Source organism: Xiphias gladius, chromosome 4 (genome assembly GCF_016859285.1).
Source record: "Xiphias gladius isolate SHS-SW01 ecotype Sanya breed wild chromosome 4, ASM1685928v1, whole genome shotgun sequence".
Classification (NCBI taxonomy): Eukaryota; Metazoa; Chordata; class Actinopteri; order Istiophoriformes; family Xiphiidae; genus Xiphias; species Xiphias gladius.
In genome coordinates this window covers 4341654-4358252 of record NC_053403.1, presented here as the reverse complement: position 1 = coordinate 4358252, position 16599 = coordinate 4341654, and the positions used below count along the sequence as shown (strand labels likewise).

General features: G+C 42.4%; 1 protein-coding gene across 1 annotated transcript in view; it reads left to right on the top strand.

The window, feature by feature from the left end:
* Positions 1-16599, top strand: part of afdna (afadin, adherens junction formation factor a) — a 106845-nt gene that overhangs the window by 63921 nt on the left and 26325 nt on the right. The window contains exons 22-24 of the mRNA XM_040125959.1: positions 2895-2975; positions 14859-14924; positions 15014-15087. Of these exons, the coding sequence (XP_039981893.1) occupies positions 2895-2975; positions 14859-14924; positions 15014-15087 (221 nt within the window). The remainder of the gene's footprint in view (positions 1-2894; positions 2976-14858; positions 14925-15013; positions 15088-16599) is intronic.

Below are 16599 nucleotides of genomic sequence, written 5' to 3'. Positions count from 1 at the left end.
ACCACACACACACACACACACACACACACACACACACACACACACACACACACACACACACACACACACACACACACACACACAATTTATTCAACACTAATCATATTGCAGAAGTTAGTGAGCAAGGAGCAGTAAATGATACCCCTCTTTTCATGGCAACACACACACACACGTAAACACACACACACACACACGTAAACACACACACACACACACACACACAGCCACTTCCTCTGTAATTGGTTTGTTTATCCCTGCTCTACTACTTCATGACTGTAGTTTCGACATAATGCAGGCAACTCTCAAAAACACACACACACACACACACACACACACACACACACACACACACATACACACACACACACACACACACACACATACACACACACACACACACACACACACACACACACACACACACACACACACACACACGCACGTTGATTAGTGGTGTTTGTATTCAGGCCAACTGGAGGGGTTGAGGCCTGGCTCGTCTAGAGCTCTTGTGCCACTATCACAAGTGCAGTTATGCTCTGCATCCACTTCAGCAGGGTGGATATGATGCAGTTTACATATTTTAGATGTGATACATTTTACACGCAGAACAATAAAATATTAACATTAAAAATCATCTCCAGCAAATGCTCTGTTTTTGAAAGAGAAAGTTAACCTTTCGCTGGACGTTTTCGGAATTAGGTGCTGTGAAGAGCATTTCCAAAGGTATTTTTTTTTTTTTTTTTTAGCATGTTGGAAATGTTAGCTTTGTGTGGCGAGAAGTCTATTCTTTTAAAAGGTGCAACAAACTCATGAAGGTCCATCCAGAGCAACACCCTCTCGTCTGTGCCAGAATGCCCACTATGGTTTTATCTATTTCCTTTCGTCAGTGAACCCATTTCAGGTTGTCCGCTCTTTGGGCTGTGAGGGTTTTTTCCCACTGCGGTGACAGTGTAATGCCCCCCAGCGGGTATACAGTCAACTGTAGAAAGTCAAGTAACCCCACACTCTAAAGGACTCTCTTACATACATACATAGAGTCAAGAATATGCTTTTGGGGCCAAAGGGGTTTTTTCATTTATTTCTAAATTAATAAGCCCCTCAAATACCAAATTTCCAGTTTCCAAACTGGACTAAAGCCTGCCAGGTGTACCTTTTTGTATCGGTCTCTTCTTTTACCATTCCCCCCTACTATATTTAAAACTGATCTGTTTCTTTTGGCAACAGAAGGAAGTCAGTAAAAATAAATAAATATCATGACACACATGCTGACAATGAAGATCTTGCGTCTGTGTATGGAGGTCTTTAACTCCAGCCTCGGGCGGTGGTTACCTGATTGTTGGTGGAAATTGGTGAGCAATTTTGTCCACATGGCACTAGGTAATGATTGTGTTAACGAAACCAGCCACATACCAGAACATAGAGAAGAAACTGTGTGATTAAACGTGCAATAACTATATTTTGTGACCACTTTGGGGGCAGCGGAAACAAGTAGTGAACACGGCATTTTAAGTTGATATAGCGAACCTGTTAGCAGCTCAGCAACGTCTAGCAGTTACGGAGCAACATGATGATTCATTAGGAGTCGTGTTTCTGGCCACATGATGAACGTAAATCTCTGTTTTGGTCTCTACCAACTCCTTGGGGGAAATTCTGTAACTGTGTTCGTCTGCTGTTTGTTGAAGAGCAGGTAGTGTACAGTGGGTTTTTAGAAGTTTTTTTTGTTTTGTTTGTTTTTCCTGAAAACTGCTGCGGGTGAAAACAACGCTGTGAGAGCGGTGAGAGTGAATCAAAACATTACAGTCGTGGTCCACACAGCTAAAGAATGAGCTGAAACTGACTGCAAAGCTTTGTAAAGCTGACGGGGAGCTGCAGATTCAGGTGGCAGTTCCATGAGCGACCCCTACCACGTTACACGTTGTCATGTGACACATTGTAAAAAATCTTGACTATAGCTGCTTTAAAGAATATCAAATCAAACTATAAGTAAACACAACTAAAAATCTTTGCCAGAGAATCTGGTTCATACTTCATACAGATTTGGTTGCTACTCATAGCCTGCTGAGTTTTGGCGTCCGACCCTGAATTCTGATTGTCAGAGTTACGGCTGGGCGGTCGTTGCGGCGTAGTTGCAGCCGTGCAGTCAGTGTGGTCTTGTTGTACTCTTCATTTGACTTTTAGTGTAGCTGTAGTGTTGTCCTAGCGGTAGTTGCACTGTAGTTGTTGTGTGGTCGTTGTTGTTTTGTTTGGTTCTGGGTGTTTCCCACAGAAACACAGAAACATCGACTCGCCTGCTCCGCACTTACTCTAGAGTCCAGCCGCGCACAGCGACCGAAAATGCTAGCACACAAGCATACACATTATGACAGAGACATACTTTTGTTAAAGTCTGACACGAGCTTATTTAATTTGGAGTATCCTTTGTCCGAATATTCTTTTTCATGATGTGGGAAACCCCGGTAACTCGCGCTCTCTCTCTCTTCCTTTGTTTCTCTCTTGCTCTTTCTCTTCCTTTGTTTCTCTCTCCCCCTCTCCACCCAGTCTCCCAGCCCTGCTCAAATGAGCCCTGGTGTGTGTATATATATATATATATGTGTGTGTGTGTGTGTGTGTGTGTGTGTGTGTGTGTGTGTAGCCATGGTGTGGTTTTCATTCTTGACATGATTCCAGCAACCACAGGTTCCTCTGTGGTCTTCTTTCCCCCTTTATCCCTCCTTCATTCCTTCCCTCCCTTTTGTCATCCCTCCCTCTTTTTACTCCACAGTCTGGTTTTTCCTCCGTAACGTTTCAGGCGCAGACTGAGGGGACACACTAGAGGACAGTCATTGAATTTCCCTGATCCAAGAGGTTTCATCCTCACTCACAGTTTTGTCGTTCCTGTCCATCTCTCTTTTCAGCCAATGAGGAAAGAGCCGGAGGTTGTCACAGTAACCCTGAAGAAGCACAACGGCATGGGCCTCAGCATTGTGGCTGCCAAGGTAGGAAACACCGCCTGGAAGTGTGTTTTATATGTGTCTGTCTTATTTATTTAAAGAGTGAAATCCATATAATAGATCTGAGATTTGTCGGAGGAACTTGTTTTAATAAGAAAAGAAAAGTTGTATTAAAAATAAAAAAAAATAAAAAAAATCTAAAGCATAGTAGTGAAGGATTGGTTTGTATTTTTGACCGGAAGTCCAAAAATAACTTGGATGTTTTTATCTTGGCTGTTGAGACAGAGTTTTGTTGAACTTTTTGTGTGTGTGTGTGTGTGTGTGTGTGTGTGTGTGTGTGTGTGTGTGTGTGTGTGTGTGTGTGTGTGAGTGAGAGAGATGCTGAGTTGACAGAAACGGCTACTGTTTTAAATAGACTGATTTCACTGTTGAGTCTGGCAGCAGTGCGGAGACTAAACAGTGACACTGCAAAGAAACTTCTGGATGACTCCTGGACAAAATCGTGGTCTGTCCAGTTTGCTAGCGCGGAGGGTGGGCTGATGTAGGTGGGGACTATGGATCCACTGTATGTCCATGTGTTTATTTCTTCACACGCCTCTGATGTATTGACAAAGCCTGGGGCAATGATTCATCTCAACACTGTGCTCCAATGTTAAACTGCACACATTCACCAAAAAGGCAGACCATGCACTTCTCCCCCTTGTTAGGTGCCAATTTGGCAAACATACCCAACTGTTTTTGCTGTTTTAAAAAAACAAAACAAAACAAAACAAAACAGCAACAGCTTTTTTTTTTATGCTATATTGGATTTAATTAGTGGTCTAAAGGAACAGAGAGACAGGAGACAGATGTGATTAGATTAAGATGAATTAGGATGGAGGCTGTTGAAGAGGTTTCACTCAGCCCAAATCAGTGTTTCCTGAATTCCCAACACTCAAGAAGGTGCAGGTTAGATCAAGATCAAGATCAAGATCGTTACTGTTTAAAAAGGTGACAGATGTGCACAGTGGCGGCACCTGCTGGGTAAAACCAATATTGTAGCACTCAGATGGGCACATACAAAAAAACTACCAAACTCCATAAGGTCAGCTTAACTTTCTTTCTTTTTTGTATTTGTCAGAAATACAGAGGGATGAAGGTGGACAGGACATTTAAAAATCTGCACCATGAAGTTTCTACAAAAAATTTAAGGCCTTAAAAAATCAAACCGCTGTATTATATGTTACACACAATGAGCTGGCGAGGTGTTAAAAAAAAAAAAAATTATGTCTTTGTAAAGTTAAGGCTAACACGTACATTTTAACTACAGCTGAATTAAATAGCTGATTAATTGATTGATAGAAAAATGATGATGACATTTTTAATTTTTTAAGCAGAAATTACAGATGTCATCGGGGTTCCAGCTTCTCAGTTGTGTGGAAATTTGTCTTGCAACCACAAGAAACATGGAACACACAGAGATTCATGGGGGGACCCTGCACTTGCAGGCCAGATGGTTACGTAATTTTGTGTTAAGGCCTTTCCATCAACAGATTTTCCCTGAAGTGGGGTTCTTCACTGGACTGTATCTTATCCCACAGAGGTCTGATGGAAAGCGTGTGTTCTGTGCAACACTTCTGCTCATCATCAATGAATAGATAGACTGTGGTGTTAAGTTTCACCGACGGTTGTGCGACGGTTTCTTACCTGGCAGAACAGGTGTGGAGATGCACCGTGCTGTATTGTGCTACTTTTACCAACAGCGTTTGTTCCCTGTACGAAACACACTTTCGAGCAGAGTTAGTTTCCTGCTGTGTGTGGAGAGGAAGAGTGGGAAGGAAGGACATACTGAGGAAACCTCCTTGCTGTGTTTGTTTTCAAAATTGTGTGGACGTATGAGGAGGAGAACAGGCAGAGAAATAACGTGTGTGTGTGTGTGTGTGTGTGTTTGGGATAGGAAAGGCAGGTAGAGAAAATTTTGTCAAACAGCTGTTTGAATTCTCGGTAAACTGGGCTGAGCTCTGTCCTGTTATGTAATGTGTATATGTGTGTGTGTGTGTGTGTGTGTGTGTGTGTGCGCGCGTGTGTGTGGTATTTGCACGGTGGAGCTGCAGCAGTGCTCCACCTCAGTCTGACCAGCCGGCGTCCCAGTCGACACTTCATCTCTGGATCTTTGCCTGGATTCGCTGTTTCTTAACAAACACTCTGCAATTAGGAACTTGTGGAGGAATTTTGCTGCACTTGGGAACATTTGAGGAATTTACTGCTTCTTTTTAACCACACATACTGGAATTTACACAGCTTCTTAACTTGACACTGCTTAAATTAGGCAGTGTTCTAGGACTTAGGCTTGTTCATACTTTTCCCTTTTAAAATATTTTTTTCACTGGACTTTGTACCTGCACTACATTTCCCCTGCTTTTTGCCACACACGGTGGAACTCTCAGTACTTTTTTACCCCACGCTTCCACCTGTAAACAGTGATTTTAAACGCTGATGCTCAGCTGAATGGATTACTAGCAGCCGGTGTAATTGGGAGGTTTTGGACTTGTCGCTGCATGTTAGCAGGTTGAAGCTCTCTCTGGGATAAAAAGAGCTTGCAGTTGTGTGTGTGTGTGTGTGTGTGTGTGTGTGTGTGTGTGTGTGTGTCCCAGTCTGGACATCCCAGTGTGAACTGGTGCAGACAACGCTAAGGAGCAGCTGCAACATGTGGTTTTCTGTAGTGGGCAGGAAAGATCAGGTAACAGTGCTTTTATGATTTTGTGTGTGTGTGTGTGTGTGTGCATGTGTATGTGTGTGCATGTGTGTGTATTAACACCAGGTGTGTGAGTGGACAGATGGGCAGAAACGTCTCATTATATTTTTCCTTGTTAACTCTGCAAGCTTCTTGGTCGTCTCCACTCTTTGGTGTTATTTTTTAATGAGCTAAATATAAAAAGTGACTTGAAAGGTGTGTGTGTGTGTGTGTGTGTGTGTGTTCTCGTGCACGTGTAGGCAAGATTAAGGGAGTGTGTGTTCTGTTCACTCATTTCTTGATAGACCAGATTCCTCGGTAAGTTCTTCATATTGCGATCCCTGTCCTCTGTCTTGGTTCATCGGATGTGGCTGCTAACACACTGGCTTTTATTAAAAAGCACTTCTAGCCGGTTGAATACTGAACACATGTGGATCATAGTAGCCCAGTGTGGACTGACCCTCCAGCGTGAAGGCTTTCTGGTTTGTCACTTGTCTCCGTTTGCTCTCAGGGCCATTCTGCTAATGGTTAAGCTAAGGTACACACAGATAAAGTTTGGGTCAGTGTGCCCAGTAGAGTGTTCTACTGTTTTACTCTCACTTGACCAGTATCACTGTAGCTGTATGTTTGAAGCCCTTAATGTCAGTTAAGTGTGAGGAGACACGTCAGATTCTGCAGAAATATATATAAATGGCATTTTGTTTGTTTTGAGGCTTTAAAAAGTCGAAGAAACGTATGAACACTGTTTGGGAATTTCTTTCGTGTTTGGGATGGCGGTGGTCACCATTAAGGAACAAATACTCTTTGAAAATCTTAGTTGATAAATAGCAACATTGTCCCACATTAGTAAAACCAATTAGTCAAATCAGTGGATGCACTGATTGAGCTGTGGCGTCATATTAAACGTGAAAAAATGTTTCATAGGTCACATTTATATCTTTTTAAACTTTTGTCTCTCTGGAACAAATGAGTTGAAGAATTTTTTTTTTTTGTGTGTGTGTGTGTGTGTGTGTGTGTGTGTGTTGAAGCAGATTTGTATCTTTAAAAATACCCTATCAGTCAAACCCACAAGTGTGTATCCAATGGTATTGTTTTTCTTTCCTCAGGACACCTCCCAGCTGGAGTTGAGGGAACTCTCAGCTTCCCCCTCCTCCTCCTCCTCCTCCTCCTCCTCCTCCTCCCATTTTAGGGTGTTTACTCATTTATCAATTGCTGTTAAGAACAGAACATCCCCTTTGTACAGGTTTAAAACAACTAGGATGTTGCAATCCGAGCCAGGACAGTGTTCCATGCAAGAGAGAACTTCAAACCAAACTCCACTCAAAAATCTGGCAGTAAACTTCTGTTTTGGTTACCGGCAAACTATCTCACCTGATAGAATGGCACCTAGGATACATGGACGATAGATTATTGTGCATAATTAACAAAAGTGAGTTAGATACGTTTCTGAAATTTCAAAGGGAGTAAAGGGAGCGATTTATGCGATCATGGCCAGAGTGTGAATCACAGTCTTGGACTGAAGTACTAGCACATGAATTATTTGGTTTGGGAAAGTTCTCCTCCTTTGCAATGAAATCCAAACTCAAAAGGCTGCATTTGTTCTGTGTGTTTCTATAGTGTGTTTGAAGTATTGGGTGTGTGTGTGTGTGTGTGTGTGTGTGTGTGTGTGTGTGTGTGTGTGCGTGTGTGCGTGTGTGCGCATGTTTGTTTGTAAGCTGACAGAATCGAATTAGAAGTGGAACAATAGTATGTGAGGGTTACCCCCTGTGAGGGCTGGAACAATGGGAGGATGTACCGAACACACATGCGCTCGCTTTCCTGTAAAGCTGCGGGCAGGAGGTGTTTACAAGGTGTGTGTGGAAGAGAACTTTGTACATCTTGGCGCTCATTATAAAGGCCACAGCATTTCTGTGGTAGAATCACATTTTGTCCGGTCAGTGTGGAAAAAGTGTGGACATGCTTGCAGGAAGAGAGACGTGCACAATGTCCTCTGACTGGTGCTTGGTAGCTGAACCAGTTCTTGTCTTTAACTTCCCAACAGTGCAAATTATCATGTCACTGGTGGCTCTCTCATGATGAAAATGAAGATGTTTGCTTGGTTTTAATGTGTTGGCTTTTTTTTTTATTTTTGAGTTCATTTCTGGCAGTCAGCGCTGCAATACGAATGGTTGCTGAGGTTATCGGAGGACACCGGTACATAATGGAAAATGAAAACAGCTTTTGAATCCAGAGATTCCCTCATCTGTTTCCCAGTGTTTCCTACAAACAGGCCATCACTCTTTGACTGATAGCAATAGCAAAAGGTGATTCCAACAAATAACACATGAACAGTATACACCAGCTTCAGCTTTTGGGATAAAAGTGTCCCCTCCACTCTGTGTTTCCGTGTCTGGGATGTTAACGTTTAACTTATTCTATTCAATCCTAGCAACAATAGCACAGGGTGAAGCAGCACTGTCCTTTTAGTTTTACATTACTTCATCACCAAAAAATAGATTTATCCTCCTCCTGTGGCTTGTTTGAGGCAATATACAGGCAGTTTTTCCCAAAGTGTGTGAGCGGGTGTCTGCGTTGCCCCGTAGCCTTGCTTTTCAAGTATTTAAATGGCTGACGCATTGAATCCACTGAGACAAATCCTTTTTAGAACGAAGAACGCAACAATGTAATAAGGTCAGCCCTGTGCCGGGTCTGCCTGCAAAGCTGTGAGCTGGGAATGCAAAGTTCAGAGGAAAACTGCTCACGTTAAAGTCGACCTAAAGTAAGAAAAGTGTAAGTTCAAGGGTGGGTTTTTACTGGCACCGTAACCATTGTACTGTGAAAAAGCAGGCGCCATCTGCAAATCAATAAATACATTTATCCCATAAAGTCTCATACATTCTAAGATGTAACTACGGTGTGTAACTGTGGGTGCTACAGTTACACTTTTATTGATCACGTCCATTTTCTCAGAATAGTATCCCTATATCCGTTATATATCTATTCTCAACCTGTGTATTGGACACGTGTACCATCCTATTCTTAGTCCTTTTGGTGCAGACAGAGAACAGCGGTCATTCTTTCGGAAACCCCCCGTCCACTTCTGCTCACCCACACTGGTGTTGTCAGGTGTTTTTTTTTTTTCAGCTGATCCGACATTCTCTCGGCCTAAAGTTGGTTGCGGTTATGAAGTGCAGTTTTGTCGAAGTCATGACTCCGCTTATTTAATTTACCAAACAAAAATCTGTCCTAACAGACGTAGCCAAATTTTAAAAAAATAAGAAGGCTCAAGTCGATGTCAGTCAACCGCAGTCTGCACATGCCCAGAGAGTCCTGAGAAGATGTCCAGTCCAGCAGAATGACAGAAAATACCTGTGTGAGTGTAGAGGGCCTTCGAACACCTCTGGCTTTTAAATAACTTATTATGGATAAGTGGTTTATAACCACAGAGAGGCTCCAGAAAGCAGGTTTGACATGTATTAACAGGGTAAGCTCTAATCGTAGTGTGCTGCCAGCCTGCATTAGCAGTAGTTGTTGTCAGCTGTACGTCAGGCGCATATGGAAGCCGGGGCCGTCTCGACTGTGGGTCTGCTGTAAATGCTGGTTTCTCGCCGTGAGTCAGACGCAGAGAGAAAATTGTCACATCATCACACGACTCTGATGTCCAGAGGAAAACACTGAAGGATGTGTTGTATAACTTCCAAATTTCCAAATTCAGGTTCATTTATTTGCATGGTCTTTGTATCAAGGACTTGACAGTGTTTCTCCAGTTCATTTGTGAAAACTATTTCATTAAAATAATTCACGCCACTAGAGCTGAAACTATTATCGATCAAAAGAAAATTAATTGGCATCTATTTCAATAATCGAATCATTTGAGTGATTTTGTTTTTTCAAACAAAAATGATTAAAAAATTAACTTGTTCCTGTTCGTACAATTTGAGGATTTTCTAATTCTGTCTGTTGTATGTCTTTGCAAACTAGACCAAATAACCAATCGATTACTTGAGAAAACAGTCACATCAGATTAATCAACAATGAAAGTAATTACTAGTCGCAGCCCTTCGCGTCACGGAACATCAAGAACCACCACCAATGTGCAGACGGTTGCATTTTTCTAAAAGAAACTTTTCTAAACATCTGTAATCATATTGCATTTAACTGACCCTTAATTCAGCCCAGTTGTGCAGATCTTTATTTTAATCTTGTGTGTAATCAAGATTTTTTTTTTTTTTGGCATTTTAAGTGTTTCGTGACATGACAGGCAGACAGAGATCGCGTTTAAAAGAGCGGTACGCGTAACCGCCATCACGGGGATGTTCTGAATTTGTTTTTTAAAAGTCCAAGGCGTTTTCCTTCCATATTGGGAAGCATGTTTGACAAAGCCCATTCCCTCAGGCCATTCCACTCTAATACAGGCCTGGCAGCTTTAAGGTGCGCTTGATTTGTTGTGTCAGGGCTCTTTAAAGAAAACACAGCTGTCCATTAAAACATAGTAAATCAGACAGTTATCTGCCTCAGGAATTCCAGCTATTCTTAAAGGTTGTACTTATTTCTATAAACAGAGACGTGTACACATTCACAGGGAATGTTTTGTCCCTGATCTGAAGTGTAATGTCTTTTCTAAAGAGAGGTGCGTTTTTAATGTTGATCAGTTGACGATGTTTGTGACAAGCGACGCATCTGGTTTCACTTTGGCCCACACCCCAGCGTCAGCTACTAAGTTTCATAGCTTCATTACGGTGAATGTCGACGTGCACACGTTTCAACATGCCCACGTCTTTCCAGCACAGGTCTTTCCGTTTTGCCCATATCTTCTCGTCGCTGTTCGCGTAACAGAAAGACTTTGTATTTTGCACCGGCGACTGCCTGTAGAGAGTGACACTTTGTCTGTGCTGTTGATTGTACTGTGTGATTTCCACAGCTCCACATCCATTTCTAATGAAACAGGCTGTTTGGACTTTGTTAACATAACACTAGCAATATTCCTGATCCACAACACTGATTGGTAGTGTCCCCTCTCTCGACGTACTGTTCCTCCAGATGATACCTACCCCTAGATGAACTGACTCTGGCATCGCACCTGGGTGCAGTAAAAAAAAAAAAAAATTGTGCAGCTTCATTACGCCAAAAGTTGGCGAAGCTCTAAAGACCCCACTGGACACCACCTGCTCGGCACCAAACAGCAGGCAGACTCGGTTAGAGACCAGCTGGTGAACATAGTGGCGCGTTTAGCAGCTAAAGGAGCCAGCCACATTCATCAGGAGGACACAAGCACAACTCCAAATGAATGTTGTTGTTGCTCCATATCTCCTGGATAAAGTTTTGCTCTTGTGGAGCTTACTCAACACCGCTGTCCATTTCCTGTGTATTTCTTTACAGATTCGTTCATGTCTCTGTAATGCTCCGAATGCTCCGTGACGCAGACGATATTTGTTGTCCTTATTTCGGCTTTACAAGCTTGGGTAATTACACGCTCATATGCACATTTGCAGTGCATTTTTTTTTTTTTTTTTTTTTAAATTCTGTGTCACGCTGATGCACAGGATGACTTATGCTAGACCTTGTGGCCTTTCTGAACCCCTTCTGCGACCCCTTTAACCCTTTTTTTTTCTTTTCTAAAAGTCCCTCTATATTCCCACAAGTGTCTCTTGAGTCTTGTTTTGGCGCCTCTGTACCCATTCTGGATAAGTGCATGAAGCTGTGGCACCATCTGAAACAGAGGCTCTTTAATGTCTTCTGTAATGTACAACAGACATAAAACAGTCAGAATGATTCACTGTTCTTCTCTCATCTTAATGTCACTCGCAGGAAATTCGTGCCTGCATGAATCCAGCCTCATTATTACACATACACGCACACACATACAGAGAGAGAGAGTTGAAATACTGCGGGTCAAATAGTTTCAAGGCCTAATGTCTCTGCTGTCTTTTTGTACTGGAGAAACTGGGACACATATCTGTGGATGATGGAGGGCGTAGCGAATGCAGAATGAATCTCCATTCAATCCATTCACATTCTTAATAAATAGAAAATTGATGGGCGAAGGACCCAAAAAAGGAAAAAAAAAGTCAATGGCTCTTTAGTCAGAAAACAATTTATCTTTGTGTGGATGCAATTTTGAAACAGTTTAATGAGTTTAAGTGATCTGTTAAATTGCATATTACAGTAGCAATAACAATAAAAATGCAAGTAACGCATGAGATGATACTTGTCCGGACTCTGGCCTTCAGTAACCTGCTTTCACTCAGACCCAAAACAGATTTGGTAGAAATATGTGCCACAATGTGAAAGCTCGGGGAATGCATTTGTTTAATTTATTTGAGAAGGCAACACAAAGCTCATTGTTGTTTAAGACGACCCAATGGGTTTGAACCTATTTGAACCTGTATTTATACTGTACCCCTCGTCGAAAAGTTGTTTCCTGCCTCAGGAAGACACAGATCTAAAAACCGTTTACATTCAACAAGGCCCTTTTGCAAAGAACCAGTAAAAGGCTCTGTAGATGATCATTAAAAATGTTGGCAAAATACAAATTAGCTGCTTATTATGGGCCAGAGTAAGTGAAGTAATTTAAAATAATAAACGGTTAAAAAAAAAAAAGCTGAGTGTTTGTGCTACAAATTGCACCACATCACCATGGTGTGTTTTGTTTATGAGACTTTCCTGAGATGTGGCAGCTTCTCAGCCAAGTCAGACAGGATTAGTTTGATGATCGGTTCTCTAAACTTATTGAAATAAAATACGAGCATTGTAGTTCTCGTTACTCACACCTCTCCACACACCACTACTGTCTTTATCTTCTGCACCACAGCAGATGAAACCGTTACTAAATGGGACCTGCCAACAGTAAGAGCTATTAACCTGAGTGTGACCCCTGCCTCTGTTTTACAAGATGCGGCTTCACTCGCGCGCACACTCTCTGTGCCACGTTGCCAAGTCTGATGAATGGCAGCAATTAGGACTTTATAGAGCAGCTTTATGGACATGCTGTGATTCTTAATGTCTAGGTAGTGCCTTCGCCATCTGAAGCTTTCCTGTGATGTTTCCTGATGAAGCTTTGGTCTACGTCTTAAATTGTGTTTCCTCAAAACTGCTTTAAAATTTAGAAGCAAGTCTGAAAACAATCAAGGCCGGTAATCTTCTTCTTTGCTCTTTGTTGCCTCTCCACCAGCAAAATAAGAATTTCTCAGTTTATCTTCACTTAAAGTGAACCGAAGTATTGCCGTTTAAGTCTCGGTGTTTCATATTTAGCGCAGCGTGGTGTCTCTGCAAAGAAAGATTTTCTAAAATATTTTTCTGGTTTCTGGTTCTACTTTTGCACAAGCTCTGAGTATAAACATGTCAAGATGGTAAATAAAGCGTGTGATACGTCTGATAAAATGCCAACACTTTGGTGCAGTGTAAACTGCCTCCCCACATCACAGAAAAACCACAGGCACACACACACACACACACACACACACACACACACACACACACCAAAGCTATGGATTATATGTGTGTATTGACATTGGCATTGCAGCGTGTTTGTTCTCCCGTTTTTATCTGCATTTCAGTTCTTTGTTACTCCGTAAAGAAAGGCTTTGGTTTTAAGAAAATATTTTGACATAAAATAAATCTCTACCATTTCCAGTGGGAGATTTGATTGTTTCAGCAAGCGGTGATACAACAAGGAAAACTATAATATAAGCAGGGAAGCAGAACACAAAAACACTTGTGAATGTGCTTGACTGCTGTTGTTTCTCTATAAATGTTTCAGTTTGACATGTTGGTGAACTTGTTACCTCAGATAAAAGATGCTTGGTGTGGGGGGAAAACGACAGTGTTGCAATCTTGCCCTGCTCTGTTCAGCGTCAACACTCTTGAATAGCTGTGTATAAATGTGTGTGTGGTTTAAATTCCTGGTGTGGGGATGGACTCTCACTCCTGGTCCGGGTCTTCCGTCGGTGCTGCTGGAGGTTACTGGTGCTTCTGTCTATAACCCGCTACAGGCGTAAGCTGGGATGAGACCACGCAACGCTTACGTCTTTTTAAATGATCACTGTGTCAGATTAGGTGATCGCGGTGACCGTCACACTATAATTTGTCTCCTGACCAACCATGGCTTGCCCGGGATCAGAAACGTCAACCATCACGGTGTAATGGAGCACGTCATAGACAATGTCAAAGTAGGCGACGCAAGGCTTGTTTACCCCGGTTGGACCAGTCAGAGCTTTGTAGGTGGGATCAAGGATGTGGATGTCCTCTCCCTGCATAGTTAGCTACGTATGTCCTATGTGCGTTAACGACGGGAACGGAAAACTGGTGACAAGCGTTGATGAGATCGACACAGCGTACAAGTCGTTGCAAGCGCACGCGCGTACGTAAATCTCCTAAACGGACGTATTTATTTGATCGGAGAACGCGTTTACATGCACTGTGGTAACCTGGCTGCTCTAAACCTGTGGAGTTAAAGGAAATGGCAATCCGGTCTGATTTTCTGGCTATTGCGAAACTTCCAAGATGCGGAATCTGTTGTGCCCCCCCTCCCTCCCAGTAGACACCACGTTGTCATGTCTGAGCGAACGGCTTCAGTGCCTTGCTCGAGGGCCCACTGACAGCGTTAGCTAAAGCAGGAAATTGACTCAGCCATATGTTAGCAGTCAGAGGCATTCTTTCGAATCTGAACCTGATGACACTAACGCCGCTTTCTTTAAAGTGCATTGACTCTGATCAAACGTACTGCGTAACGGTGCTACAAGCAGCAGCGCAGTTACACAGCACTAGAACTGATCTCACGTGAACTTGTTCAGGTGGACCAGGGCACAGACGCTGTCTTCAAACCTACACCTGGATTTGGAAAATGTGATCATGTCTCACAATGTTTAGACTCAAATGTAAAAGCACAGCGAGTGTGAAAACATTCTAATTCTCGTTTACTTTCTCCAACTATTATTTAGCAGTTGATTCCGAGATCCACACCGACTACAGGCCAACTTGTTCAGCCCCTTCTAGAGTTATTTATTGATTTTATTGTGTCTTTATTATGTTATTGAGATGCTATTGAGTGTGCGTGTGTGTGTATCCTTACTATTGCTATGTATACCTTGGTCCTGCTGGGCATGAATAAAGCTACTGAAATTAATTGAAAATGAAAGCGTTGTTACAAACACTGGTTTTTGGTTTACAAACAGCTTCACATACAGTAGGTTAATATCCCTCTATGTCTCTCTCTCTCTCTCTCTCTCTCTCTGCAGGGTGCTGGCCAGGAGAAGTTGGGCATCTACATCAAGTCTGTTGTCAAAGGAGGAGCAGCTGACATGGTGAGTACAAACGCTAAAACCGGAACTGAGACAGAGGATGATGAGGAAGAACGTGACTCAAACTGTGGCGCGTGTTTGTGTTTCCACAGGACGGTCGTTTGGCTGCAGGTGACCAGCTGTTGAGTGTGGACGGGCGCAGTCTGGTCGGCCTATCGCAAGAGAGGTAAAAACAAAAAAAAGAGTTTGGTTTGGTGCTGGTATTTTTAAGTTCTCTAAACATTCGGCAGTCTCAGTTTGTCAAAGAACAAAGAAAACAAACAAACAACAAAAACCTCATGGCCTCAGGGCCCAGAAATCAATTAATGAGACGCTAACTAAATGTCCTCTTATGTTAATTTCCATTTGCAAAAATAGAAATGGGAAATTCCCATCTGACACGTTTAGATCATAATGAAAATGAAATAAAAAAATCCAGTGATCCAGCTCAGAAAAACAAGGGAGGAAAACTGGGTGCATATGGTATTTTTCTCTTTATATATTCAACCACCCACCGCGAGTTATTTTTGGTCATGGGATGATGAAACTCAATTTTAATTTGATTTTGAGGGTTGGAAGCATTTGAAAAGTACGTCATCATGCTGACGCGAGATCAGATAACTGCATCTTCGGTACCTCGGGGTTGAGACACCTTGAGGCTCTTGCACGGAGGCAGTTGCGTCCAATTTGTCCTCGTAAAAAGACAGAATATCCAACGTGTCTGGAACGCACAGCACGCGCAGAAATAGATTGTGTGTGTGTGTGTGTGTTTTGGAAACTGCAGTGAAGTTCTCAGTGGCTAACGCCCCACTTTGATTAATCTAGTTATTCCTCTCGCTCAGCATGTGCAGGCCTGATGTTAAGTGTTATTGTTCACTGTGTGTGTGTGTGTGTGTGTGTGTGTGTGTGTGTGTGTGTGTGTGTGTGTGTGTGTGTGTGTGTGTGTGTGTGTGTGTGTGTGTGTGTGTGTGTGTGTGTGTCACCCAAGAGTCAAACTGGATTTACAAATAATTTGTTGAATTGCTTTAGCGTGCAGGTAGCACGTGGGATGGGTTTATCGTTCAGTAACAGCATCGTCTGATAACTTTTCATGTGAGTTTTTGGAACTTTTTGGCAATGGCATCGTACCACAGTCATCTCCTACAGTCTCCACCCAGCAGGTTGAGGTTTAAGTATGATTCGCAGCCTTAAGGTCTCGTTTATGTGTGGGGTTTTTTTTTTTTGCTTTTTTTTGTTTTGTTTTTGTTTTTGTTTTTAACAAAAAAAAGAAGAAGAAAAAACTACAGCTAAACCACGTGATATTTCCAAATTTGGATTTTGAGCCTGTTCTCTCAGCATCAAACAGTTGGCGTTACATTCCCAAGAGTTCCATCCAATCAGAGACACGCGGCTCATCGCCCTCGTGTGATCTGCCCCTTCAGCTATTTAAACATGTGGCCGTTACAGAAAATAACATAGGTAGTGTGTGTGTGTGTGTGTGTGTGTGTGTGTGTGTGTGGTTGTGTGTGGTTGTGTGTGCGTGCGCACAACACAGCAGGATTGTACCCAAATTAGAGCGAAGTGAGTCTCTGGCAATGACAAATATAATCCCTGCCTCAGCTGGTTCATAATAAAGGTCTTGTAGCTCATTTTTCTGCTTGTCGGTATGCCAGGAAACAGAAACGTTACCAGTGATTTTAATCAACTTAATGACTAAAAA